The following is a 27,618-nucleotide window of genomic DNA, read 5'->3' as shown; positions in this document are numbered from 1 at the left end:
AAAATTTGTGAAAAATTATTTCCGCTCCATCTGATCAATATCATGAGGCAAGTTCATGATAAATAACAGATGAAGGTCTTTCTATCAAATTATGCACAATGTTCCCATAATCAAATTAATTTTCATTGTGACCTTGCTGGAGCTCTATTGTAACACACAGTGCTGTTCCTAATTTGCTGATCACAAAACTGGGGATAATATCTGTATTTATGGTTTTTCCTTTGGCCAGGGCTATGGGTTGGGTCAGTGTGAGAGGAATTCCAGTGGTGAAGATAATGCCACTAGTGATCTTTCTTATTTGTTCCTGAAGCCTTGAGATGGAAGGGATGAAGATTTTTTAATGAGGATTTCAGCAACTTCTTCCACGAACACAGGATCGTTTTTTTCACCTTGGCTGCCCGAGTCCAGATTCTGAATGTACTCTTCAAAAGGTTCTGTCTTCCTATATCCCCTTCCAACCTTAGTCCTTCATTGTTGATATGTGAGAGAATGAGGAGAAAGTGAGGTCTGCAGATGCTGGAGATCAGAGCTGAAAATGTGTTGCTGGAAAAGCGCAGCAGGTCAGGCAGCATCCAGGGAACAGGAGAATCGACGTTTCGGGCATAAGCCCTTCCTCAGGGCTTATGCTCATGTGAGAGAATGAGTACAATAGAGACTGAAGGAAAAGTGTGAGAGAACTGATTGTGTGTAAATCTGAGTGAGAAAGTGACTAAGTAAAAGAGATGATTTGGAAGAATCGATGTTGGACTGGAGTGGACAAAGTTAAAAATCACACAACACCAGGGTATAGTCCAACAGGTTTATTTGGATGCACTAGCTTTCGAAGCGCTGCTTCTTCATCAGGTGGTTGTGAAGTAGGATAATAAGACACAGAATTTATAGCAAAAGATTACAGTTACATGCAGCTGAAATGATATATTATACAAACCTAGATTAAGTCTTTCATCTTTTAAAGTGGGAGTAAAAGAGAGTAAGTGATTAAGAGAATGAAAATGAGGGAGAAAATAGAGTGAGTAGTTGTATATGTTTTCTTTGTAACTCCTTAACTTTTTTTTGAAAGTTTATCCTTCATGTTGTAGCCAATCAGATCTCAGGCAGCTGGTGCTGGATTTCTTGTTGGAAGGGAATGAAAGGCTTACGAGAAGTCTGGTTTCTTTTTAGAGTGGTAGCAAACTTTTGCTTCAATAGAAACAATATGTGTTGGGGTGCTCAGCACATCTGGCGGCATCTGTGCATGGAGAAACAGAGATGAGTGACCCTTTGTGAGAACTAGTACAGATTTAGAGGACCTGAAGCATTAATCCTCTCTCTCTCTTTCCACCTCCCCCCCCCCCTTTCTCTCTGGATGCTGCTTTGTTTGTTGAGTGTTTCAAGCATTTGCCTTGCTGTGCTCATCTATTATATGCTCCATATTGGGAATTGTTAATTGTAATTAATTTAAATTTAAAATTTGAAACTATGGGTGGGGGAGGGGGCCGCAGAGCGGAGTTAATGGTCTAATGATAAGGTCACCGGCTGGTAATCCAGAGAGCTAGACAAGTATTTTGGGGACACACATTCAAATTCTACATATCAGGAATGGAACATATGGAAAAGGGCACGCAGAACCCCAAGTCTGTTACACCATTCAGTAAGATCATGTATGATCTGATTACTCCATATTTCTGCCTAACCCTGATAAAATTTCAACCCCTTGCATTTAAGAATCTGCCCACCTCTGCCTTTGGAAGATTCAAAGATTGCTTCTACTGCCTTTCAAAGAAGAGAATTCCAAAGACTCTCAGCTGTCTGTAAGGGAACATTCTTTAAATTCTGTCCTAAACAGGTGACCCCTAGATCTAAAATCTCCCATGGAAGGAAACGTTATTTTATGTACCCTTCAAGTCTTCTCAGGACCTTTTATGTTCCTTTCAAGTCACTTCTTACTCTTCTGATTTTCAGCTGATACAAGCCTAGCCTGCCCAGCCTCTCCTCATAAGACAACATACCTATTCCTGGTATTATGCTAATAAACCTTCTCTGAATTATTTCAATATGTTTCTATCCTTCCTTACATAAAGAGAGCAATGTTTTACATTGTACTTTATCTGTGGTCTCACCAACATCCCAAAGAGCTCAAGTTTAACTCTCTCACTTCTGTATTCAATTCTGTTTACAATAAGCAATAATATTCTAACTTTACTGGGTATCCTAATTTCTTGCTGTACCTGTATACTAACCTGCAATTCATGTAATGGAACACCCAGATCTGTCTGGATGTCACATCTCTGCATGTTATCCTTCAGTACCTTATTGACAAGGACACCCAAGTCCCTTTGCAGTTCTACACTTTTCACTTTGTAAGCTTTAAAAAAATACTCTGCACATCTGTTCTTCCTACCAAAGTAGATAGCCTCACACTTGTTCACATTCTATTCTATTTGCCATATTTTTACCCATCATTCAGCATGTTATTACATAAAATAATCAATTATTTCTCTGCTATTCCTTAATTCCTTATTTAAAAAGTTCTCCTGACTCTGCTTTTAATGTACTTACATTCATCTTAGCTAAAGCTTTCCTTTTAACATACATGTAAAAGTTTATGCAATCCATTTTTTTTGATAGATTGTATTTGTAGAGTGTTCTTATGTTTTTTTTGTCTTCCATTGCTGAATTCTAAAAACTCACCAATCTTCATATTTAGTACAATTTCCAACTACTTTAAAGCCTTTTTTTAAAAATCTTATACAAATCTTAACTTTTTTTGTCTGGCAAAGTTGACTGATCTCTTTTGAGTTTTTGCACTTTGAAGGAATATACAGTTTCTGTAAACTATCAGTGATCTATATACAGTCATGGTTTTTAATGCATTTTCCCAGTCCAGCTGAACTAACGTATGGCTTGTGCTTTCATGCTTTCCCTTATTCACATTTTAGATCCTTGTCTCAGATTGAATTACCTCACTTTCAAACATAACGTAGGAAAGTAGATACTGTTCTCTGCAGCAAAGACAAGAGTCCTGAAGGCCAACTTGGCGCCGAGATTCAGGACATCAATTTTAGCTGAAGAGGAACTTGAGATGGAAAGGGAAAGATCCAATTATCAGAGTCCATGTAGGTTCCAACAACATAGGTAGGAATTAGAAAGGACTTCTGCCGAGGAATTACAAGCAGCTCTGGGCTAAATTAATAAAAACAGAACCGCAAAGATAATAATTTCTGGAGTACTACCTGAGCCACATGCAAATTGCCAAAGGGTATATTAGACAGGCGAATGTATGGCTCAAAGACAGATTTGGGAAGATAAGTTCAGAATCGTGCAGCAGTGAAAGAGGGAGAAAGAGGTATCTTTTCTGTGGGGAGAAGCATCGTTTCAACCAGTGACCTGGTGGATTGTATAATTGGGTTGTAGATGGGGCTTTAAACTAAACTATGTGGGGGGGATTCAGTTGAAGAGAAGTTTTAAAAAATCACAAAGAAACAAGAGAGGATAGAGGGTATGAAGAGGTAAACAACAGTCAAAGTGAGACAGGAAAATGTAGAAACTAAATGCAGAAGAGTATTGAGGAAAAATAAATTAGAACCAGAGTAAGTAATAATTGTAAAAATTATTATAAATTTTGTAATAATTAAGACACTTTATCTGACTAAACACAGCATTTGTAATGAGATAGATGAGTTCACCGCACAAACAAATGAATTTGACTTGATAGCAATTACAGAGAGGTAGTTACAATGTGACCAAGACTGGGAACTCAGTATTCAACAGTCAAAAAGGAAAAGGAGGTGGAATAACTTTTTTAATAAAGGGAAGTATCGGTGCAGTAGTGAATAGTGATGCAGGTGTAATAGATCCTAGTGTTGAATCAGTTTGAGTGGAAATAAGGAATGGCAAAAAGAAAGAAGTCACTAGTGAGAGTCTTACCTCACTATAGGAAAATATATATCAGGAAATAATGGAGGCATGTAAGAAAGGTGCTACAATTGTAGTGGGTGATTTTAATCTACATATTAACTGGACAAATCAGATAGGCAAGAGTGACAGGCAGATGAATTTCTATAGTTTATCAGGGATTGCTTTTTAAAGTAGTATGTTGCAGAAACAAACAGGGAACAGACTATTTTAGAAATAGTAATGAGGTAATATTAAAAAGAGATCTCATAGTTAAGAATCCTATAGAGGGTTAGCAATCGTAACGTAGTAGAATTTAAAATTCAGTTTGAGAGAGAGAAACCAGTGATCTTAACTTAAATAAGGGCAATTACATAAGTATGAAGAAAGAGTTGTCTAAAGCAGACTGGAAAAATAACATAAGGAGGAAGTCATTGGATGAGCAATTGCCTTCAGAACAGTTTCCTTTAAGTGGATATTTCATAATCTTCATTAAACATTTATTCTAGTGAGAAAGAAGAATTCATTGAGAAAGATCAACCACCGGTAATTAACAAAGGCAATCAACAAGAGTGTCTAGTCAAAAACTAAGACATACAAAACAATGAAAACTAGTTGTAAACCAGATAATTTGTAACTTTTTTTAACAAGCAGCAGATGACTAAAAAGCTAACAAAAAAAGAAGAAAATTGATTATGAAAGTAAATTGGCAAGAAATATAAAATCAACAGCAAGCGCCTCCATGGATATATAAAAAAGGAGAGTTGCTGAATTAAGTATGATACCCCTGGAGAATGCAAATGGGGAATTGATAACAGGCAACAGGGAAATGTTAGATGATCTAAACCAATGTTTTGCCTTAGTTTTCATTGTGGAGGATACTATAAGGATGGTGTAAAAGTCTCTATTTTGAGTAACAAAATATTTGACAACTAATGAGACTAAAGGCTAACAGACCTAGTGGCCTGAATCCAGATGATTTCAAGGAAGTGGCTGCAGGTAGAGCGGAGGCATTCATTAACATATTTCAAAACTCACTATCGTCTGGGAGGTTTCTAGCAGTTTGGAAAACCACTAATGTGACATCCCTGTTAAAGAAGAAAAGGAGACATCTTAGGCCAATTATCCTGACATTTTTTAGGAAAATGCTAGAGTTCATGATGAAGGAATGACTTGGGGAAGAGGGCAATTGTAATGTATCAAATTTTCTGATATTCAAAAATAGGGGAGAGAATATATTGTGATGTGGACATAAGGAATCTTCAAGGGGATAATGATAAGTTGAGTAGGTGTGCAAAAACATGGCAGATTGAGTTTAATATGAGAAAATATGAGGTAATGCACCTGGTTTGAAGAATAAAAAGATAGACTTATTTATATTTTGAGAGACTCCAAAAATGAGCAGCACAGAGGATTCTGCGTATGCTTTTTCATGAAGCACAATAAGTTAGCATGCAGGTGCAGCAACTACTACAAGGTCCTACAATATTACAATATCCTGAAGATAATCATTTGACTATAGAAATAAAAGCTAAGGTGATGTAGGGAGTATATCGGCATAATGATTGTGAATAAAGAAAGGTTAATGATTCCGAAATATATAAATTTATTAATTTTACACTAAAAAAAATCAAAGTGTCAAGATTATTTTCTCTTTCCAGAAAAAAGAAAATGATTTAAATCAGTTCTTTGGAATCCAAGCACCTGACAAGATATTTGAAAAATACATTCACCTTCTGAATATTGCTGAGAGAACTTGTAGCTCTACTGGACTGGAAACGATCTCAAAGTCAACCAGGTATTATTGATCAAGTGTGGTAGATTTAATATAATTATATATTTGTTGAGTTATCATCAATCTCTGTCCAACCAGTTCACATGGAATAACAAAGTTCACTCTGCCATATTGATTTAATTCAAATTGGAAGTGAATGATGATTAAATGTGAAATGATGTAATTGTGAACAGTAATTTTAGATTCCAGTCTCTGGTAATAGTATATAGAAATATTCTCTTGAATTCAACCCATCAACAAATTGAACAGAATTGCTGGACTTCATCAGTTAGTTGTGACCACAAAGCTAGCCAAAAAGCTAGGGCTGGTTTTTACCAATTGGGTAGATGACCTGTGTGGGAGATATTCAGGCTGCATGGGTGATGGGACAATGAATTTCTGAGGAGAAACTAATTAAAAACTGGCAGCTAGAAAATAGTCTACCAATTATAAGTGGCAGGCAGTCATTGTACTGGCAGCTTGCTGATTAATGCCATTTTTAAAGATACATTTACAATATTCAGGTAGGCTACAAAGAAAGAGCTTCAGATCAGTGGAAACTGTGGAGAACTCATAATGTTCTCAAGAAAAGTCTGTGACAATACTATGACTTTAAGAGGTGCATTTGCTCCTATTTTGTTTTGAAGAAAGGTTGAGCTGACCAGTCTGCTTCAAAGCCTATAAAATAAACAGCCTGTGAGACCTTGGGTTTTTTCCTAAATCTGGAACAACAGAAGCAGTCTGAATGTGTGGGGTCAAGCTACTACAGGACCAGGACTTTCAACTTTTTATTAGCTGTTGTTGGGGTCTTAAAGCTCAATTTGGAAGCTGCAGTACCTCTCTCCATGCTATTCTCTCAGAGTTTTCTCTTGAGTTTTTTCTTCCTGGACTAGAGAATTACCTGTGAGATCATCTATTTTACTGAATTTGCCTTTTCCAATGTTGTGTTTATGGAATGTTATTGTATTGGAACAATTGCTGTTTAATAGTTAAATAATCTATCATTTTGTTAAGTTTTCTAATAGAGTTAAGTTATTGCAATTTTTTTCTTCCTTTTATTGTATTTTAACTATTGTGTATGAATAAAGTGTATTTTGGTAGTTTGACCAATCGAATTGCACCCAGAATGCAACGTTTGACACTTGCCATTAAAATAAGAAAAAGTTAGAGTCCAGGCTATCTCCTTAATATATTTTGATGGAGTATGGTTTGGTCCATTACAAATCATACCAAACTTGAAATGTTAAAGTGGTTTCTGTCTCCACAGATCCTGCCAGACCTGCTGAGCTTCTCCAGCATTCTGTTTGTTTCACATTTTCAGCATCCGTACTATTTTGCTTTACTTATTATCATAATGAAGAATTGCTTCAAGATTCAGCAGGGTTTCTGTGGAGTTGCTCCTGCATGCAGCAAGACAAAGAAGAGATGTATTTCCTGCAGACGAGAACCAGTATATATAACAAATCAGGCATGGCTAAAGTAGAATGTGGACCATGTAACACTAATGGAGAAGCAATTTTCACTCACTGAACAATTTGGGCATAGAAGACAGAAACAAACAACCATGCCCAGTAAACACTTGTCTAGCAAGACATTCTTCTTTGAAGAGGGATGAGCAAGCAGTTAGAGAACTATAAAAACTGCACATTGGGCAGACAGTGTGACTAGGAAATCTAAATCAAATACTTTGATTCCAGCAATGGTTTTGAAAATATACAACCGACCCAGATCATACAAAGTTGTCAAAGCTGCCACAATGTTTACTTTGCAAAATAGGTATATAATCACCGGTGAGGGTGAGTTGTCACACCTCCAAAGCATTACATTGAACTATGTAATGTTAGTCTTGTAAACTCTGTTTTATCTATTTGCATAGTTACTGAATTGATTTCATGTCCACGTGTGCAACAACGTATAATAATTTGGATTTTTTTTAAACTATAGCAGAAGAAGCATGTTGTATTATGTCTCAGAGTTAGTATGTCAGTATACCTTTAAGTTACATGCTCATAGAGTCATAGAGATGTACAGCGTGGAAACAGACCCTTCAGTCCAACCTGTCCATGCCGATCAGGTATCCCAACCCAATCTAGTCCCACCTGCCAACACCCGGCCCATATCCCTCCAAACCCTTCCTATTCATATACCCATCCAAATGCCTCTTAAATGTTGCAATTGTACCAGCCTCCACCACATCCTCTGGCAGCTCATTCCATACATGTACCACACCATCTGCGTGAAAAGGTTGCCCCTTAGGTCTTTTTTATATCTTTCCCCTCTCACCCTAAACCTATGCCCGCTAGTTCTGGACTCCCCGACCCCAGGAAAAAGACTTTGTCTATTTATCCTATCCATGCCCCTCATAATTTTGTAAACCTCTATAAGGTCACCCCTCAGCCTCCGACGCTCCAGGGAAAACAGCTCCAGCTTGTTCAGCCTCTCCCTATAGCTCAAATCCTCCAACCCTGGCAACATCCTTGTAAATATTTTCTGAACCTTTTCATGTTTCACAACATCTTTCTGATAGGAAGGAGACCAGAATTGCACGCAATATTCCAACAGTGGCCTAACCAATGACCTGTACAGCCGCAACATGACCTCCCAACTCCTGTACTCAATACTCTGACCAATAAAGTAAAGCATACCAAAAGCCTTCTTCACCATCCTATCTACCTGTGACTCCACTTTCAAGGAGCTATGGGCCTGCACTCCAAGGTCTCTTGTTCAGCAACACTCCCTAGGACCTTACCATTAAGTTTGTGAGACATGATTTCCCACACACAAAGCCATGTTGACTATCCCTAATCAGTCCTTGCCTTTCCAAATACATGTACATTACTGTACCTTAAGACTGACCTGAGGGTGTAAAGATCTCATGCTTTATTTTAACTGGGATCAGATGAAGCATGGTATAGTACTGAACACATGTTTCTCTGTTGTAATGTATCAGTTTAATGTTAGCACAGATACACGTGACTATGAATGCAATATTTGTACATAATAGGCTGCTGTAATAATATATGTTGGATTTTTCTGTACCACGATATTCAGTCCCAAAGTGTCAATTGGGAATAAATTTCTGCCTGTATGCCCCATAAAAACGCAACCATCTAACCTTTGTTATACATTACAGCTCATGTCCTCGCAGGTTTACCTTTCTGAGGATATGACAACTGTTTTGCTTTGTCTTCCATCGATATAAACATACAGAGCAGGAGCAGGAGTAGGCCATTTGGTTCCTCGAGGAGAAAGTGAGGTCTGCAGATGCTGGAGATCAGAGATGGAAATGTGTTGCTGGAAAAGCGCAGCAGGTCAGGCAGCATCTAGGGAACAGGAGAATCGACGTTTCGGGCATTAGCCCTTTCCTGAAGAAGGGCTAATGCCCGAAACGTCGATTCTCCTGTTCCCTAGATGCTGCCTGACATGCTGCGCTTTTCCAGCAACACATTTCCATCTCATTTGGTTCCTCGGGCCTGCTGCATCAGTCAATAAACGCATAGCTAAACTACTTATATTTTGAATTCTGCATTCCAATCAACTCCATTAACCTTTGATTCTCCACCAATTGTCATTAAGAACATCAGGTTCAACTTTTAAGTTTCTTGTTACAATAAGAACTTGGTGAGTTTACATCACGTGGTGAAAACCAGGGCACAATATAATGTCATGATTACTCAAGATTTGTTATCTGCATTCTTCAACAGTTACTGACCTCTCGATGAAGTGAGAATTAAAAACAGATGGGAGCCTTCCTTCATCAGTGAAAGCATGATTACTGCAATTACCAGTTTTAGTGCTTAAAAAGTAATATTGCAAAAGTAATAACCTTTCTTCCTACTTTGCATTGGGTGCAAGCTATTTTGTGAATTTATTTCACAGTTGACCTTTGCTCTAATATGATGATTTTCCAACTTTGTGTCCGAATGAGTGATTTGCAGGCTCCACATGTGAGCCATGCATTTCCCTATATCCTTGATATTTCCTTTTTTATGTTGCTGCTCCTTTATCTCAATGACCATTCAACCTTTCCTTGTTTAGGTTAAGCCCTTTGGCATTACTATTACTGTGTCCGTTGCTGGCTCTGCATCCTCCTCCCTATTTATAGGGGGGAGTAAGCATAACCTGCTTGAACCTGCCCTTTTTGAGAGCACCCACTCCCCTCCAATTAACTATCAGGTTTCACTTTACAATCAATAACTGCTTTCTATCACTGTCACCATTCCCTCAGTCCCATACAGTGAGATTCTTCAGACCTGAGCTGCATGCTTTTCCCAGGTTGTCTCGGACTTCCGTCTGATAAGCCTTCTATCCATTAGTAATGTAAACCTCCGTGGCTGACTGTGCCCATCCCCTGGACTGAATGGCAGGACAGCCCTGTCTGACCATAGCTCATTTCCGAAACTGAACTCTAAACAGCCCTGACTGATTTATATATAATCCTTGGACTGCTTGCACTTACCCTTGAAGTCTGACCAATTCTCCATCTTGGACTGCAAGGGAATGGATCCCTGGACATGCACAGGACTAAGTGCTTAACTGACCAGGGCCAGTTGAAATATATTTCAATTGTTTGGGAATTTTTGGGGATTATGTATTCCCAAACTGAGAATTGCACCAGCCCCTTGATTTGGAGGTATCACCTGAGTGAATAAAGTCAACTGTCACGCCAGTAAACATTCGTCTCCTTTGACTTTCACACATTGCGATTTTCTTTCAGCTTGTTTCAATTTCTTTGTCATAAACTGCTGGCACATGCTGCAATTCTGACATTGATGCAGCACTGTGCCATACAGTGATGTGTAATCCATCTCTGACTGAAATGTTTGCTTTTCATTGCTCCCATTGTCACAAGTGGCCTATCTCTTCTCCTGTGCTAAAAAACAAGTTAACGTACAGAATATTCCTGTTAATAAATCAGCATTATAGACTTTGTACACGAGAGAAAAAAAAATCTAGAATTAAGAATCTCATGTTGACCTGAAATAACTATTGACTATCAGAAAATCCCATATGTTTCACTAATGTCCTTTAGGGTAGGAAACTGCTGTCCTTACTTGGTCTGGCCTAAATGTGACTCCAGACCCACAGCAACATGGTTGACTCTTAATGCCTCGAGGTAATTAGGGATGGGCAATAAATGCTGGCCTGGCCAGCAATGCCAACATTGAAATGAATAGTAAAAAAGAATATAGGCTAAGACACAGAGGCTGCTGGCTTCTAATACAATGCTAAGACTTTGTGCACTAAAAAGGAGACTAAGATGCAGAAGATACCTTCTGTGGATGGCACGGTGGCACAGTGGTTAGCACTGCTGCCTCACAGTGCAAGAGACCCGGGTTCAATTCCCGACTCAGGCGACTGACTGTGTGGAGTTTGCACATTCTCCCCATGTCTGCGTGGGTTTCCTCCGGGTGCTCTGGTTTCCTCCCACAGTTCAAAGATGTACAGGTCAGGTGAATTGGCCATACTAAATTGCCCGTAGTGTTAGGTAAAGGAGTAAATGTAGGGGAATGGGTCTGGGTGGGTTGCACTTCGGCGGGTCAGTGTGGACTTGTTGGGCCGAAGGGCCTGTTTCCACACTGTAAATAATCTAAATCTAAGTAATCTAATCTAATCTAATACCTGCTTCTAAGTAGACTGGAGGTTGGCTAACATGGTGCCACTGTTTAAGAAGGGTGGTAAGGACAGACCAGAGAACTATAGACCAGTCGATGGTGGGCAAGTTGTTGGAGGGAATCCTGAGGGACAGGATGTACATGTATTTGGAAAGGAAAGGACTGATTAGGGATAGTCAACATCGCTTTGTGTGTGGGAAATCATGTCTCACAAACTTAATTGAGTTTTTTGAGGAAGTAACAAGAAGGATTGATCAGGGCAGAGTGGTAGATGTGATCTATATGGACTTCAGTAAGGCATTCGACAAGGTTCCCAAGGGAGACTGATTAGCCAGGTTAGATCTCATGAAATACAGGGAGAACTAGCTATTTGGATACAGAACTGGCTCAAAGGTAGAAGACAGAGGATGGTGGTGGAGGGTTGTTTTTCAGACTGGAGGCCTGTGACCAGTGGAGTGCCACAAGGATCGGTGCTGGGTCCTCTACTTTTTTGTCATTTACATAAATGATTTGGATGCGAGTATAAGAGGTACAGTTAGTAAGTTTGCAGATGACACCAAAATTGGAGGTGTAGTGGACAGCGAAGAGGGTTACCTCAGATTACAACAGGATTCCCTTCGGCCTAAAAAGTCCACACCGATCCTCCAAAGAATAACCCAGCCAGACCATTCCCCTACTCTTTTACTCTACATTTACCCCTGACTAATGCACCCTATACATCCCTGAACACTATGGACAATTTAGCATGGCCAATTCACCTAACCTGCACATATTTGAACTATGTGAGAACATGGTCTTTGTCATTTTCTTCTCAGTTTATCTGTGCTACTTCTCTTTTATGTAAAAAGAGAAGTAGCACAGATAAACTGAGAAGAAAATGACAAAGACCATGTTCTCACATAGTTCAAATATGTGCAGGTTAGGTGAATTGGCCATGCTAAATTGTCCATAGTGTTCAGGGATGTGTAGGGTGCATTAGTCAGGGGTAAATGTAGAGTAAATACGTGCTTTTAGACAGTTTTTCTAGCCTCTTACTTTTCAGAAAACATACTTTTATTTTGGTAACTCAGCCTTCCTCTAATATACTGTTGTATATTACACGAGTAAAATATTTTCCTTCTAGAAATATGTCTCGAAGTAGTTAACATCAGAAACAAAAACAGAAATTGGTGGAGAAACTCAGTGGATCTGGCAGCATTTATGGACAAAAACATTTCAGGTTCAGTAACCCTAACGTCAGATCCAGCCTCTAACATTTGTTTAAACTGAATGCTGAGTTGTTCTTATGCAACAATGATTCATAGAATCTCTAGTGTGGAAACAGGCCCTTTGGCCCAGCCAGTCCACACCAACCGTCTGAAGAGTATCCCACCCAAACCCATTCCCTATTACTCTACATTTAACCCTGATTAATGCACCTAACCTACATACCCCTGAACACTATGGGCAATTTAGCATGGCCAATTCATCTAACCTGCACATCTTTGTGATGAAGAGAAGAAAACCAGAGCACCTGGTGAAACCCACGCAGACACAGATAGAATGTGCAAACTCCACACAGACAGTCGTCTGACGCTGGAATTGAACCCAGGTCCCTGGTGCTAACCACTGAGCACCTTGTTGCCTACAGTTATTGCACTTAATATGCATTATTTATATGACAGGCATTTCCCCACTGGTTTAGTGTCAGATAAACTGGGTTGCTTGCACGCAATGTACCCAGTGCAGCAAAGCAGCATCTTATTGGACCATAATGAAAAGAGTTAAATCGGATTCTTTCAGTTTAAACCACACAAACTGTATGTATTGCACAGTCAAAGAAAAGACCAACCCATGTAGCTGAAGATAATGTTTTAATTTTATGTTTATTTCAGAATTCGAATTATAAATTTTATTCTTCGGAGGACAACTGTCCCAAACTGTGGTAAGAATTATAATTCAATGGAGACAATCTGTGTGGTAAACGTAACGATGTTTAACATAAATAGATTTTTAATGTAATACAAAAATAAAATGTGCTGTAGAAACTCAGTGGGTCTATCAGCTTTTGCAGATAGAAAAACAGACAACATTTCCAGACCAATGACATTTCTGAGGTACATTTTGTGTAGCTCACAAGATACTGCACAGATAGCATTTGTTATGTATAGTTAATTGAAACTACCCAAATGCTCCAGCAATTGGTTAGGACTCAGAGAAACTGTACTTTTTAAAATTTAATGTTCACCCTATTCCTTATTGGCCAATACATTTTTCAGCATGCCTGTTCCATGACTGATGATCTTCCTACCTACAATGTGTATATCTGAAACTCTGCATTTGAAGACTTTAATGATATATTTTTCATCATCTTGGATATCTACTAAAGCTTTTAATCAGCTTGATTTAACAGTTTAACAGTTAAACTTCCAGCAAGGAATATCCCATGCCTAATCCACTAACCTACACATCCATGGACAGTACGGGCAATTTAGAGTGTCCAGTCTTTGGACTGTGGGAGGAAACCAGAGCACTGGGAGGAAACCCACACAGACACAGGGAGAACGTGCAAACTCCACACAGACAGTCGCCTGAGAGTGGAAGTAAACCCAGGTCCCTGGCGCTGTGAGGCAGCAGTGCTAACTACTCAGCCACCATGCTGCTCATGCCATGGTGAAGTTAGAAATGCTCCATTTACAATTAACTTATGGATATCCCAGAATTCTTTTTTTAACTTGTTCTGTGTTCCTTTTCCAATGCTAATAATCGCTATCAGTAATCCCACAACCGGGCTATTAATTATTTGTTGGTTCCACTCCTCAATTCCAATCTTCAACTTAATTTAAATCATAAGCCCCAGTGTGCTCAACCTTCATTCTTCTCAATATGCAATCATTCAGTAATTTGAAGACAAAAGTTTATTTTGGTTTTTCATATGTCTAATTAGAAATTTCATTTTTTTTATTCTTGGTAATCCCAGCCTTAACCTATTGATATTAAAGTCACAGAGTCATGCAGCCTTTTGCATATCAAGTCTGCATTGACCTATCTACAGTAATTTTAAGCATTTAGCCAATTGTCTTGAATGTTATGACATTTAAAGTAATTATCCATGTACCTTTTAAAGGCGGTGAGGTTTCCCACATCCATCACAGTCCCAGGCAGTGCATTCCAGATTCCCAACATCTTCTGCATGAAAAATATTTTCCTCAAATCCTTCTGTTCTTCACCTTAAAATAATGGCCCCTTGTTATTAATTCTTCAACTAAGGGGAACAGTTGTTTCCTGTCACCATGTCCATGCCCCTTTACACCTCTATCATGTCCCCCATCAGCTTTCTGCTCGAAAGAAAGCAACCTGAGCCTCCAGCCTGTCTTTGTGATAAAATGGTCCATCTTAAGCAACATCGTGGTGAATCTCCTCTGCACCCACTGCAGTGTAATCACATCCTTCTTATTCTGAGGTCACCAGAAATACACACAATACTTCAGCTATAGCCTAACCAAAGTTTTGGTTAGCTGTAACTTAAGCCCCCTGCTCTTATTATCTATGCTATTATTGATAAAGGCAGGTGTTTCCATATGCCTTCTTAACCTATCTATTAACCTGTCCTGTCACCTTCAGCGATCATTGGACAAGCATCTCAAGATCCATCTGTTCCTCAGTATCCTGCTCCTTATGTCCTGGCATTCATTGAGTACTCCTTTTTCTTGTTAATCCATCTAAAGTGCATCACTTCATACTCATCAGGACTAAATTCCATCTGCCACTGATTGGCCCATCTGACAAATCCATCTATTTCCTCCTGTAACCTAAGACCTTCCTCACTATTAATCACCCTGCTAAACTTCATGTTATCTGCAAACTTAGTTACCATACCACCACATTCTGTCTACGTCATTTATACATGATATATATAATGTCAGCAGCCTATCTTTACATCACCAGCTCTGCCCTAGTGAGAGCAACGTGGATGAGACACTTGTATTCTCCTAGTGTTTTCCGTGTTACTATTGGAAAAAGTCAGATCCCAGAATTAAAACTGGCATGATAGATTAAAACTGAAACATAAGCACACAAGGCTGTAGATTTTCTTTACTACTGAGGACCAATAAATGACAATTTATTCCTTAAAAGCAAAATGATAAAATAAAACAAACTAAGCTTATCTAATTATAGTTTGAAATATCTTAAAACACACAGAAAAGCCAGGTTTATATCTGTTTCCCAAAAATATCGCATTATAATTTCAAATTCTGTTTCAGCTTTTTACCTTTGGTTCAACAGGAATACTTAAAACTGAGAGCTTAGACTTTCTCATCTTTTAATAAAGTGCTGATTTCTAACTAAAGTTACTCAAATAAACTTTCTACTAATGTAACTTATTTCCTGAGGTATTCTACACTCCTTTCTAGGAGAGAAAGTGTATTGTACCTCTCTTTCCAGTTATGTCTGAAACTGCTCAAAAACTTCCAATCTCTGAGTTTCCTAAGCCAAACTCAATCCTTAGTTATCCTAAAGCAAAAGCAAATGAATGTCTCTTGATGTTTATACTCCATATCATAAATCCAGCACAGGACAAACTACCTTCCATTAACACTTAAGAGGTTCCCTGCTGTTTGAAATGTCATGCATTACATCATGGATTCAGAAATACATTTTTTTTAAACCCTTCACAAAAGAAACCAACTTCCATCTACCATCATTTTGAAAACAAACTCTAATATATGCATACATACGTATACATATAAAAACCAGGCACTTTTTATTACAATTGATTTTGGCCATTTTATGTATTAACACAATGAAACTACAAGAAAATTCACTGATTGATTTTTCAATACTTTCAGTGATCCATTTCACTTCCTGCTTTCATTATCTCATACTTTCAATTACAGACATGACCACTAATCTATTACAGTCTGGGGAGAGATAGTAGTCTTGATTGACTACAAGATCATAAGATATAGAACATTAAGGCACAGTAAAGGCCCTTTGGCCCTTGATGATGCGCCGACCTGTGAAATCAATCTGAAGCCTATTTATCCTACACTATTGTAATTTCATCCAATTATCTGATTATCTAATGACCATTTAAATGCCCTTAAAGTTGGTGAGTCTACAACAGTTGCAGACAGTGCGTTCCACGCCCCTTCTGCTCTCTGAGTAAAGAAACTACCTCTGATATCTGTCCTATATCTATCATCCCTCAATTTAAAGCTATGTCTCCTCATGCTAGCCATCTTCATCCGAGGAAAAAGGCTGTCATTGACCACCCAATCTAACCCACTGGCTATCTTTGATGTCTCAATTAAGTCACCTCTCAATCTTCTCTCTAATGAAAATAGCCTCAGGTCCCTCAGCCTTTCCTTGTAAGACCTTCTCACCGTACCAGGCAACATCACCTCTGAACCCTTTACAAAGTTTCCCCATCCTTCCTATAATGCAATGATCAGAACTGTATGCAACACTCCAAGTGTGGCTGCACCAGAACTTTGTACAGATGCAGCATGACCTCGTGGCTTTCCTGTAATGCACTGATCAGAACTGTATGCAATACTCCAAGTACGGTAGCACCAGAGTTTTATACAGCTGCAACATGACCTCTTGGCTCCGAAACTCAATCCCTTTACCAATAAAAGCTAACACACCATATACCTTCTTAACAATCCTATCAACCTGGGTGGCAACTTTCAGAGATCTATGTCCATGAACATATAGGAACAGAAATTGTCTGTTAGGCCCATCAAATCTGCTCCACCATTTGATTAGATTCCCTACAGTGTGGAAACAGGCCATTTGGCCCCATAAGTGCACACCAGCCCTCCAAAGAGTAACCCACCCAGAACCATTTCCCGCTGACTAATGGACCTAACACTGTGAGCAATTTTGCGTGGTCAATTCACTTAATCTGTACATCTTTGGACTGTGGGACGAAACCAGAACACCTGAAGAAAACCCACGCAGACATAGGGAGAATGTGCAAGCTCCACACAGACAGTCACCCAAGGCTGGAATCAAACCCGAGCCCTTGATGCTGTGAGGCAACTTGCTAACCACTGAGCCACCGTGATCTTAGCTGACAAGACATACTTAAAAGTAAAAAGCATTTTAAGTCTGGTTTGTGTGGTGTGACCCACAAAAACAGACAGGTTTTCTTAGAAGTTTGAAAAGGAATAAATGTTTCTTTCCTTTCACCTGAATGTAGTTGCAATGGGAATCATTCCCACATACACTCGCTGTAAGCAATGGAAAACCAATTTAAAAAGTTCACTTCAGGACTATGCTAGAGCCTGCTGGATTGAATCCATAATGGCTGCAAGAAATCCTGACACCTTCCCCAGCATATTGCTGGATCGACTGCCTTCCGACCATCTGAGAAAATTCAGCCAATTGTATTTAAATAGAAATTCAAAAATGCAAAGTCCTTTTTCAAGTTACTATTGTTGTGGACCTAAACATTATGAGACTTTATACCTTCTTGTTTTCCTTATCTCATACTACCAACAAACTATTAAAATTTATTGCACCACTCTTTATTTTACCCAACTTCTTATGCCCTACAATAAGTAAAGGCATTCTAGCCAAGATTTTCAGTGATAAAATACCAATCTGTGGGTAAGATGAGTTTGGAAGTCTTTCAAGATAAACATGGTTTATGGACTGAAAGTCGTTACGTGGTCACAATGGTTAATCATTGCATGATTGGAGCTGATTCCTTTTGCATTGCTTGGACATAAATATATTATCTTTCTTGAAAACAGGAGGTCTTCGTGAATTTCTAAACAATAAGACATTTGAAACAGTCTTCCCGCTTCATGAGGTAAACACTGATACTTATCTTGGTAAAACAAAATGTCAGAGGATGTTTTTGTTAAACTTCCTAAAGAATTAATTAAATTACTTAGCACTTAAAGAAATATGCCTTTTATTTGATAGAAGTTTCACGGTAGTTTATTAGCTTAGAACTCAGGAAAATAATGATGCCATTCTGTACTGCTGCCAGAAATTCACTGTTTGTAGTTACATCTTAATAAAGTCAATCAGAATCTGAATACCATGTTGAAAGAATATGCAATGCCACCGTTACATAGTTGTCCACTGTAATGAAGATTTTAACCAGAAATACCACAAATGAAAAGAGTTAGGAGATTTGTTAGAACGAAGGAAGTTATCGGTATGATGCATCTTGGAGTTCATGTGCTATGGAGATATGTTACTAGTACTTCTTATTTTATTCCAGTAATGGTACTTGAAAAAAGAGGAAGTGTACATTGAAGATGGTGATTGGAAAATGGCAGATGGACTTAAATCAAATAAGGCGGCAAAATGGTCTTACTAAATATAAAACAATTGAAATCATCAGCAATAATTATCAAGAAGGAACTAGAGATGAGATGAGCCCCATTGCTGGGCAATGGCTATATAATTAAGGTATGCTATTTCTGGCAGTTATGTTGAGCTGGAAATTTGAGTCCATCATGCTATAGATACCAGAGGCTCAGTCAGTGGCATGTACTAGACTCCTATCACAACCTTCATGATGCTAAGAGCATAATACATATGAGTTGTGCAGTGCTAAGGGCACTAGCATGTATGACTTGTGCCTGCATTAGAAGCATCATTACTAGCCGGATCATTATTACAGAACACAGTCCATTTGATCAGATGTATATTGTTGAAATTTGGATTGTGCTGATCTTCTGAATGTACGTGCCATCTACTCTAAAAATATTATGTGTTCAGGAAGAGGCACACCAGATGAATGCTATTTAAAGGGCTAGATACCCAATTTGCAGAAAAAGTGATCTTTATAACTGCTGCTATTGCCAAGTTTGTCAAAGTCACTTTGGAAGCATTGTGCTGAGTTGCTGAATTTGGCAAGGAGTATTCTCCCAGAAAGGGCAGAACATTTGGTGATCTGTTGACAGATTGTCTGCTGAAGATATCGGTATCTCTGGATCATATGACTTGAAGATAGAGCAGTCGCTCCATAGACAAAAGTGTTTTGTGGAGGGAAGAAGAAACAGGAAGGTGGCATCTGGGATCCCTTAGGTTCTGAAGATGTATCCTTGGGCACCTGCTCAGACTCCTGTTCACTTAGGTCAGTATTTCTTCATCATACAACACCTTCATATTATCCTGTAATGTTCTACCATAGTTTGCTTTTGGCCAAAATGCTACGACAAAAGACACAAACAAGAGCTTCACCATAATAATTTTATCAAACAACAGACAGACTATGAGTCCAAGCAAAGTACTACAAAAGTGCTCAAGATCCAAAATAAAAACAAAGTGCAGGAAAAACCTAACAGTATCAGTACCGACTCCATTTCTGAACAGAATCATTGGACATGAAATGTTAACTCTGTTTCTGTCTCCACAGAATCTGCCAGACTTGAAGAGATTTCACAGTAATTTATGCTTCAGTTGCAGAACCTGTGAGGGCTTTCAGCGCTGAGGTCTGCAACTATGATAACAGCTGTCAGAGCCTATGGCTTTAGGCATGAATCTTCTGACTTCTGTCTGAGCATTTCCTGCAGCACTGAAGTTGACCTGATGGCTTCTGACCGTTGCAATAGAAGCTAAGATTTCAGCCACCAGATGTTACATCTTTAGTGGGTCCATCAGTTTCTATCATGGAAATGGCTACCATCCTTATACTAGAAAGAATGAGCTTGAGTTCTGCATGATGCCTTGAGCTATTTTGAAACTGGACTTTATCATGCCCCTTGACAGCACCAAGTGCTTCATTTCCAACCTGTCACTGCACTAAGCAGCTAGTATTGCAAGCCTATCAGCTTTCTGTATATGCTAGGTAGACAAGCAGGAGGTTGGAAGAACACAGGACTGAAGGACACTTCAGGACTGAAGAAGGGTTACACCCTAAACATTGACTTCTCCTCCTCCTGATGCTGCCTGTCTTGCTGTGTTCTTCCAGCCTTCTGCTTGTCTCCTTTGGATTCTTGTGTCTGCAGTTTTTTTTTTCTCAATGTGCTAGCCCATCAAAGTCCTTGTCCAAATCTCCTGCAGAGGAACTCATTTCCAACTTCTCCTTCTATTGAGCTGACACAGAAGCTTTCCCTTTCCCTTTCTTGCTGAAGTCCATGGGACTGAGCCATGAGCAGATCCCAATTCTGTATTGTCCTCTGAAATTCATGCAGTGCCTACATCAGAAAAATCAGACCAAGTGACAGTGCTTCTTCCTTCGAGGAATGTAGTTACTGAGGTTGCTGCGGCTGACTTGGAATTGTATCACAGTCCCTTCACAATTATTGGACCAAAAATCTGGAACTGCCTTCACAGCGCATTTGCTTTTCCTGCATGACATGGACTGCAGCTGCTTCAGAAGGCACCTCACCTTTATCTTCTCAAAATCAGTAAGGATATGTAAGTATCATTTCAAAACAAGGGCTGTTGTAGTAGAAACAAAGAGATGACAGAGTTGGAGGCAGGTAATAAGCAGTTAGGAGAAAGAAGGCTTAGAATTGTGACTAGTTGATGTTTAATGTTCACTTTTCGAGTTAAAAAATAAATTGATATTAGTTTCTTTAAATTGTGGAATTTGTGAGTTCTCTGTCACTCATATTTTAACAGATTACGAGGCAAGCTTTTCTGGGTGTTTGGTTTAATTAACAGAGGGGTTCACCTCCATGCTGTAACATAATTACAAAAGTGTTGTCTACATATCTGATCCAGAGTTTGGGTCAGATTTGTGTGAGGGTGTTTGTTTCAGTCTTTGCATCACTGTTTCTGCTATGAGCTTCTCCGATCACTTGGATTGGCTGGGGTGTAAGTGTTGTACCTCGATAAATGTAATCTTCAAAGTCAAGCAAGTCACAATTCTGTAAGCTCAACATCAAGATGTGCTAGACCATATGCATGAGCACAGAAGAAAACAATACTTTGACACATGCATCCACTTATCAACCTAGCATTAGTAAGAACATCAGTCAACCAATCAAGTCATGTGAAGTATGTCAAATCCATCAATCTCAACAATTGACACTATTTCTTCTTCCTTACAAGATTCCACTTGTGCCCTGGTGCAAGATGGTGACCAAAAGTTTCTGTATCCATGAACATGATTACACTTGAGAGACAGACTACTGTCAGACTATTGTTTGGTACACAAAAGGAAACTTGGTGAAACAATGTACTAGTGCACCCTTCCAAGATGTACAGGAAATGCAGTGTTCAACCTATCACTTCATCTCTTCATTACCCTCAGTTAAATTACCTTCCAGAACGCACTGTAAAAACCATGATCATTACCTGTAAAGAGAATTGCCAAGATTTAAAAATAACTATGTTAAATCTGTATGCAACTTCTCAAAATGTTTACTTCTCATTGGCAGCTCTTATGTTTGAAAGACAGATTCACACAGTTCCCTTTCCACACTCTCACCATCTAACCATTTGTGTGTGACCCATTGTTGAGTAGTTGGAAGAAAAATAAGAGCCTGATCAATAACCATGCAAACAGTTATCCGAACTAGAACCAGGATAAAGCACAGAAGTTTGAGATTTATATGTACACATAGGATTCATGGAAATATGCTCCATCATTGTTTCAAGCCTAGGTTACAATGCTGCAACAGTCATGCCTTGTAAGGATGTAGGTGACATTCCAGAGCAGCACATCATCAGCCACACAGGATGATGTCTCTAAAACTGAAATTCTCATGCCAAACAACAACTGAATATCTATGACAAATTATCCATTACACTAGATAGCATACTGCAGAATGAATCCTTATTGCCAATGGTGAAAATTATACCTACATCTGATACCATCATACCTCTGCAAAGGCATTAACTGAATGTATAAATATAAATCAGCAGAATCTTATATGCACCGGAACTAAATGGGCTATGGTGAGATGTGTGGCAGAACTGACAATTATTGCATCTTTTATGCATTTGCCAAATGGTGAGAGTTTCTCACAGGCGGTGATAATTGCCAATTATCAGGGATTATAGCTTGTTAAATTCCTTATTAAACCAACCTCATTTATATGCGTGTCTTATCAAATGTGCTGGAAGAACAGTCCCCACACCCACCCCCAATCCTGAAGAAACATTGTTCCGCCTGAAACATTGACTTCTACATCTCCTGATGCTGCCTGGTTTGCTGTGTTCTTCCAGCCTCCTGCCTGTCTACTTTGGATTCCAACATATGCAGTATTTTTGCCTCTAACCAAATGTGCTGAACATATTTGATGTCTAGAATTTTTGACATAGCAGTCAGAGCAGGTACCTGTTGCCTTTTTACCTGCTGGCTATGAACAATCTTCGTATTGCTCAGAATGAACAGTAAATCATATATCGGTTAGGAGGTTGACCATGTTCAGGTAACTGGTCAGAATATTCCTAATCGGGGGTCCATGTCCTTATAATCCAGGGAGTGGGTTACAGTTAGCCTTATGGCTCTATAGTGCTCAGCCTGCGGTAGAGCTAACATGGTCAGGCAAACTTGCAGGCAGTTCGGGATTGGGCCCTTCTTGTCCTGGGCTGTCTGGTTCAGTTGCTAAGGTGGTGGTTCATGGATTTGACAACCTGATTTCCAAAGCTATTCCTTTAAGGACAAATGTAGCTAAGGTAGTAGTGGACTACCAATTGAAATACAATAGTATGAAAGTTCTCACTTTATATATAAAAGTTTTCAGGACATAGATCAGCAATTTGGGTATAAAACAAAGTCTGCTACCTTTCATTTGTAAATGTAGGGAGCTTTGGAGAGATAGCATCAGGATCTCAAAATAATGATTAAGGCATATTATCATGAAAATCCACAGGATTGAGACAAGGTAATAGATGTTTTCAGTAATTATTACCAGAGAATCCCCAAATTAATCTACTAGGTTTACTTAATTCAAATTGATCTATGGTCATGAGATAAGGGTCCACTAAAATTGATTAAGTAGAAGTCCTGAAAATGTGTTGCTGGAAAAGCGCAGCAGGTCAGGCAGCATCCAAGGAACAGGAGAATTGACGTTTCGGGCATGAGCCCTTCTTCAGGAATGAGGAAAGTGTGCCAAGCAGGCTAAGATAAAAGGTAGGGAGGATGGACTTGGGGGAGGGGTGTCGGAAATGCGATAGGTGGAAGGAGGTTAAGGTGAGGGTGATAGGCCGGAGTGGGGGTGGGGGCGGAGAGGTCAGGAAGAAGATTGCAGGTTAGGAAGGTGGTGATGAGTTCGAGGGTTGGGACTGAGACTAGGTGGGGGGAGGGGAAATGAGGAAACTGGAGAAATCTGAGTTCATCCCTTGTGGTTGGAGAGTTCCTAGGCGGAAGATGAGGCGCTCTTCCTCCAGCCGTCGTGTTGCTATGGTCTGGCGATGGAGGAGTCCAAGGATCTGCATGTCCTTGGTGGAGTGGGAGGGGGAGTTGAAGTGTTGAGCCACGGGGTGGTTGGGTTGGTCGGTCCGGGTGTCCCAGAGGTGTTCTCTGAAACGTTCTGCAAGTAGGCGGCCTGTCTCCCCAATATAGAGGAGGCCACATCGGGTGCAGCGGATGCAGTAAATGATGTGTGTGGAGGTGCAGGTGAATTTGTGGCAAATATGGAAGGATCCCTTGTGGCCTTGGAGGGAAGTACGGGGGGGAGGTGTCGTCTCCGCCGCATCTGCTCCCAGGAGGACCAGTTCCAATACCGAACAACCCAGATGGCCTCCTTCTTCAAAGAGCGCAATTTCCCCCCAGACGTGATCGACGATGCTCTCCACCGCATCTCCTCCACTTCCCGCTCCTCCGCCCTTGAGCCCCGCCCCTCCAATCGTCAACAGGACAGAACCCCACTGGTCCTCACCTACCACCCCACCAACCTCCATATACATTTGTATCATCCATCGTCATTTCTGCCACTTCCAAACGGACCCCACCACCAGGGATATATTTCCCTCCCCTCCCCTATCAGCATTCCGAAAAGACCACTCCCTCCGTGACTCCCACTTCAGGTCCACACCCCCCACCAACCCAACCTCCACTCCCAGCACCTTCCCCTGCAACCGCAAGAAATGCAAAACTTGCGCCCACACCTCCAAGGCCCCAAGGGATCCTTCCATATCCGCCACAAATTCACCTGCACCTCCACACACATCATTTACTGCATCCGCTGCACCCGATGTGGCCTCCTCTATATTGGGGAGACAGGCCGCCTACTTGCGGAACGTTTCAGAGAACACTTCTGGGACACCTGGACCAACCAACCCAACCACCCCGTGGCTCAATACTTCAACTCCCCCTCCCACTCCACCAAGGACATGCAGGTCCTTGGACTCCTCCATCGCCAGACCATAGCAACACGACGGCTGGAGGAAGAGCGCCTCATCTTCTGCCTAGGAACTCTCCAACCACAAGAGATGAACTCAGATTTCTTCAGTTTCCTCATTTCACCTCCCCCCACCTTGTCTCAGTCCCAACCATCGAACTCAGCACCACCTACCTAACCTGCAATCTTCTTCCTGACCTCTCCCCCCCCAACCCCACTCCGGCCTATCACCCTCACCTTAACCTCCTTCCACCTATCGCATTTCCAACGCCCCTCCCCCAAGTCCCTCCTCCCTACCTTTTATCTTAGCCTGCTTGGCACACTTTCCTCATTCCTGAAGAAGGGCTCATGCCCGAAACGTCGATTCTCCTGCTCCTTGGATGCTGCCTGACCTGCTGTGCTTTTCCAGCAACACATTTTCAGCTCAATGTTAGTCTCTCAAGAAACATGGATGTGTGTTCTATCAGAAAGTATGCAAATGGCACAAGAGCATTTAGAAACATCACAGGCAAAGATGAAACAATGGGCAGATAAACATGCTGCAACTGGAACTTTTCAAACTGGAGATGAAATACTAGCATTTTTACCTTTACAAAATGAACCTCTGAATTTGATATTCAGTGGTCTACACAAGGTAGTTAGGAGGGTTAGTAAAGTCTCTTGATGAGTAAATAACTCAATCACAGGAGGAAAAATTAGTTATACCACGTAAAAAATATGAAAGCAATTTAATCATAGTGAGGACAATAGGAAATAACAAATATGTCATTGGTAAGAGTACTGGAGGATAACAGAGACAGAGTAAGGTAGGAAAGATAGACGGTTCACAAAGCAAACTTCTTACAATTCAAAGTTAAAAATCACACAACACGAGGTTATAGTCCAACAGGTTTAATTGGAAGCACACTAGCTTTCGGAGCGCTGCTCCTTCATCAGGTGGTTGTGGAGGACACAATTGTAAGACACAGAATTTATAGCAAAAGTTTACAGTGTGATGTAACTGAAATTATACATTAAAAAATACCTTGATTATTTGTGGAGTCTTTCATCTGTTCAAATACCATGATAGTTTCACTTCTTTCATGTGTAAATCACAAAACTTTTTTTAAAAGTTGCATTCTCAGGTTAACTGTAACAATTGGTGTTAGCAAGATAATGTTGAAGGTGTTAGCCTCCGGTGTTCTCTGACTGTGCCATAATGTTTAGACTGATTCTAATCTAAAAAGTGAGATAACAGAGTCTAACATAATTTCATGCAGTTTTTGAGCAAAGTACAATGTAACTCTGCAAGTACAAATTCATCCTACAAATGTATTTGTATATGATTAGATTAGATTCCCTACAGTGTATATGTGTGCATGTGGGTCTTTGTGCGTGTGTCTGTCTGGATTGGGGGGTTGAGAGTGTGAGGGAGAGTGTATATATGTGTGAATGTGAGGTAGAGTGTCTTAAATCTGCGAAGGGGTGCATGTGGGAGTGTGTATCTGTAGTGGAGTGTGTGTGTGTGTCTGGGGTGGGGTGGTTGTGAGTGTCTGTGAGAGAGTGTATATGTGTGTGTGTGAGTGTAGAGTGGTCTAAGTCTCTAAGAGCATGCATGTGTGAGTGTGGGAGTGTGTGTGTGTGTGTGTAGTGCAATGGTGGTCACCCGTAGTGTGACATGAACCCAAGGTCCCGGTTGAGGCCCTCCCTATGGGTACGAAACTTAGCTATCAGCCTCATCTTGGCCTCTTTTCGCTGTTGCCTGTCCCGAAGTCCACCGTGGAGGATGGTCACCCCAGTCCGACACCGGCATCTCCAAATCATTCCTACAATTCAACTAGCCAATACAGATTAGTGGGATAATTAGCCACTATATTTTTGTACTCAGAGGAAAAACAATGGGAAGATTCAGTAAGGTTACTTAGGAATTGAAGGAAATCTGTAGAGATATACCTGGACTTGCAATGTTATCCATGCATCTTGTGGATGTCCAAAAATCAGTACCAACAAAATTGCTTCATTTTTGCTTTGGCCAGATAAACATGCTGAGGTGGAAATAGATATCAAATAAATGCTAGAACTTACTGAGCCTAACCAAAGCAGTTGGAGTTTGCTGGTGGTGTTAGTATCAAAATAACGATGAGTAAATTAGATTCTGCATAGATTACAGCAAGTTACAAATGTAATGAAAACAGATACATATGCAATTCTTCAGTTAGAAGGTTGTATTGATGGAATAACAGTGCTTCATTCCTTTCTACGGTTTATCTGTTGAAGCACTAATTGCAAGTACACTAAACATCACAAGCTAATATCAGTTCTTGTTACACCAAAGGGTTTATAACAAATCAATGTTGACTAATGCCAGTTGGTTTTAGAAATGCCCCAATTCCATTCCAAAGTCATATGAATTATGTTGTAGCTTAAGAACTTAACTATAGTTTATTAGGCAATGTTGTAATGTGTAGTAACAGCTGGGAAGAACATGTAAGGCAATTAGAAGATCTGTTTATGCAACTTCAGTTAGATAACTTAGAAATAAAGCTCAACCAGAGAGAATTTGCAGAATATACCTTAGATAAATTATAGGGCCCTAAGGATAAGTGTTGATACTAACAACGAAAATGAAGGTTCTGGTAGTTTTAGGAATGAGGAATTTTATTTGAAAAATCATGAAATTTCTGGGAATGGGTGGGTTTAGTTAGAAATTTGTGCTTTAGCTTTGGCACAATTGTTGTATCATTAACAGATTTTTAAAAATGAAACCAGCCAAATGTGGTATTGTCAGCAAAATACCAAGCAGCCTTTGAGAAAGTGAAGGCAATCCTACTAAAAAAACTAGTATTTGCTGCCTTTGACTTTACAAAGTGTTTTAAGATGGTAACCAATGATTGTGACTTGGAGGTTGTTGTAATCATATTGCAAGAGAATGAATCATGAATAGAGAAGCTCAGGAGATACTTTCCTAAGAAATTAAACCAGCATCAAGAGAAGTACTGTATGTAGTGGAAATGAAGACTTTGGGATTGTTATTGGCTGTTCAACATTTTGAAGTGTGTGTGTGTGCATGGTTGCAAAGAAACACCAATATAGATAAATTTAGGAGTCAAATGTGAGATTGAATCAATAA

General features: G+C 39.8%; 1 protein-coding gene across 1 annotated transcript in view; it reads left to right on the top strand.

Moving 5' to 3' along the window:
• The window catches only part of ano9b (anoctamin 9b), a 208,235-nt gene that overhangs the window by 46,533 nt on the left and 134,084 nt on the right, over positions 1-27,618 (top strand). Inside the window, exons 4-6 of the mRNA XM_087996676.1 lie at positions 5,535-5,671; positions 13,137-13,186; positions 18,006-18,064. Of these exons, the coding sequence (XP_087852802.1) occupies positions 5,535-5,671; positions 13,137-13,186; positions 18,006-18,064 (246 nt within the window). The remainder of the gene's footprint in view (positions 1-5,534; positions 5,672-13,136; positions 13,187-18,005; positions 18,065-27,618) is intronic.

This window comes from Chiloscyllium plagiosum, unplaced genomic scaffold (genome assembly GCF_037043375.1).
Source record: "Chiloscyllium plagiosum isolate Xiang-an unplaced genomic scaffold, Cpla_swu_hap1 HiC_scaffold_18, whole genome shotgun sequence".
Classification (NCBI taxonomy): Eukaryota; Metazoa; Chordata; class Chondrichthyes; order Orectolobiformes; family Hemiscylliidae; genus Chiloscyllium; species Chiloscyllium plagiosum.
This window is presented reverse-complemented; position numbering and strand designations above follow the sequence as displayed.